Source organism: Primulina huaijiensis, chromosome 2, assembly GCF_012295235.1.
Source record: "Primulina huaijiensis isolate GDHJ02 chromosome 2, ASM1229523v2, whole genome shotgun sequence".
NCBI lineage: Eukaryota > Viridiplantae > Streptophyta > Magnoliopsida > Lamiales > Gesneriaceae > Primulina > Primulina huaijiensis.
In genome coordinates this window covers 27,621,163-27,623,365 of record NC_133307.1, presented here as the reverse complement: position 1 = coordinate 27,623,365, position 2,203 = coordinate 27,621,163, and the positions used below count along the sequence as shown (strand labels likewise).

General features: G+C 36.9%; 1 protein-coding gene across 1 annotated transcript; it reads left to right on the top strand.

The window, feature by feature from the left end:
- Positions 1 to 1,163, top strand: LOC140961060 (ethylene-responsive transcription factor ERF024-like). The gene has a single exon (XM_073419382.1). It carries the CDS (start codon positions 353 to 355, stop codon positions 986 to 988), a length of 636 nt encoding a protein of 211 aa, XP_073275483.1. The 5' UTR covers positions 1 to 352; the 3' UTR covers positions 989 to 1,163.
- The last annotated feature ends 1,040 nt before the right edge of the window (positions 1,164 to 2,203 follow it).

Genomic DNA, 2,203 nt, shown 5'->3' with positions numbered 1-2,203 from the left:
ACAGAAAGCTCCCCCGTCATTCAAATGAAATCACTAAGAAAATTTCTTGTTTCGTAATGTAATAAAATAATCCTTGACTATGTTTTCACCTCTGTTCCATACGTAACTAGACGCGTTTAATTCTTCAAACCGCGCCTGAAAACCCAGGAATCCATCACCATACGTGCCTGACACCCCATATCCTCACACCTTAACAACTGGTTTGCACTTTGAAACTCTCCTTTTCGTCTCCCGTTCCCTCTGCGACTTGAAAATATTTGTGTTTGAGACAAGATTTGGGATATAAAATGGAGGATGTTGTGTCTGAGCGGGTAGTTTTTCATGCACATGCAATACAAAGTATTGAATTTCAATGTCGGAGTCTAAGGATGGGGGTAGCAATAATGCTTCACCGCTGCCTCACGGTGGGGCAATGGTGCGTCCAGGAGGACACCAGGTTTTCCGGGGAGTGAGACAGAGGAAGAGTAGCGTGAAATGGGTTTCTGAAATAAGGGAGCCTAGGTCACCGAACAGAATATGGCTGGGTACATTTCCCACCCCGGAAATGGCGGCTGTGGCCTATGATGTGGCAGCGCTTGCTCTTAAGGGTAAAGAAGCGGAGCTCAACTTCCCATACTCGACTTCTTCTCTGCCTGTTCCCGTGTCCACCTCACCACGTGACATTCAGGTGGCTGCAGCCAGAGCTGCGGCTGCTCTTTGCAGTGGCAAGACTAATGTTGGAACGTCTGAAAACACCGCCCCACTGTCAGAAATTCCAGTACCGCTCCAAGAAAAGCTGGTGGCAGAGCCTGAAATGATCGTGGGGCTCCTTGAAAACTCGGCTGTGGTCGAACATTTTGTTGACGAGGATTTGATCTTCGATATGCCGAATGTTCTGGCTAATATGGCTGAAGGGATGCTGATAAGTCCTCCACGCATTAGCTTCGCAGATGAAGATGGTGTTTCTGATGAAAATATTAAAGATGAAACCCTCTGGAATTTTCCTTAATTAATGTTGTTGAGGATTGTTAGTTAAATTAAAGCCACATTCTAGTTCAAGATTTTCCCGTAAAAATATATAGATTTTACGAGGATCTTGTAGTTTTTGTGTGGCTATCAATACTATTATACTGTGTGGCATTCAACTTACTTTATTTATGTTATGTGCGTGGCTTGTAATAGGTATTACACTTGATCCTAAACTTTGTATTCAAATATTATACAATACAAAATATTATATATAATAAAGTTGTCTTTAATTATGATGATTATGAAGAAGATTTATTGATCTTATCTTACATATTAAAAATAGAGGAGATAAAAAGAAAGGGTTTGGTGAAGAAACGTTTTCAGGTTGACGTTTTTGTGAAGAGTAATAATTTCGTGGTTGAAATTTTTAGGGTTTTGGTGCACTGTTACATTGATTTTGTGGGAAATGGATAGAATGCTGAGGCCAAAGATTCTACATGTCATGGGGCCAGACTTTATGTTCGGATGATGAGCATTAAAACTTTGCTTAATATTAACATCAAATTTTCATTTAATTTATCGAGTTATATATTATGTGGATTGAACTGCGTTTTAGACTAGTTTTGTATCGTTTTACTTAATTTATCGTGTGATTTTTTGGGTTAATTACATAATCTAGTCCTATGAAATCTCAAGATTACTCAAAACCATCCACGGCGACTATTATTAAATCTTCATTTTTTTCAAATCTTGAGTACGCATACACCTTAAAACACGTACGGACAATGATGTGCATGCTCGAGATTGAAAAACATGGATATACTTGTGTTCAACATTTGAAAATATGATATATCGTTTTTTTCGATGTGGGTTTTAGCAATATTGATATTTATCTCATATAAGTAATATGTGCAATTTTCTAATGCTTTTCTTGTTTTCTTTAGCCGGGGAAAAAATTGTGAATTGTTTGATGGAGGTTAATAATTTAAATTGATGATTCTACAAAACCAAATTAAATTAAATATGTTGTTTTAAAATTATTTTTGACTAAGTCAATGAATTTTTTTAAATATTTGGCACATTGTTTCCGGTCAACCCGCGTTGCCAAGTTTTAAAGTAAACTAGTTATATATTATGTACACACGATGCGTGTGTATAGTCTTTTTTATCATTATCGATGGACTAAAGTTAAATTTGACAAATGAGGAACTAAATTGATATTTGAATTGTTGAAAAAAAATGTGTGTTGAGATTT

What these genes read in the sequence shown, in the direction of transcription:
- LOC140961060 (XM_073419382.1), top strand. Translation starts at nt 353, where the DNA reads ATGTCGGAGTCTAAGGATGGGGGTAGCAATAATGCTTCACCGCTGCCT.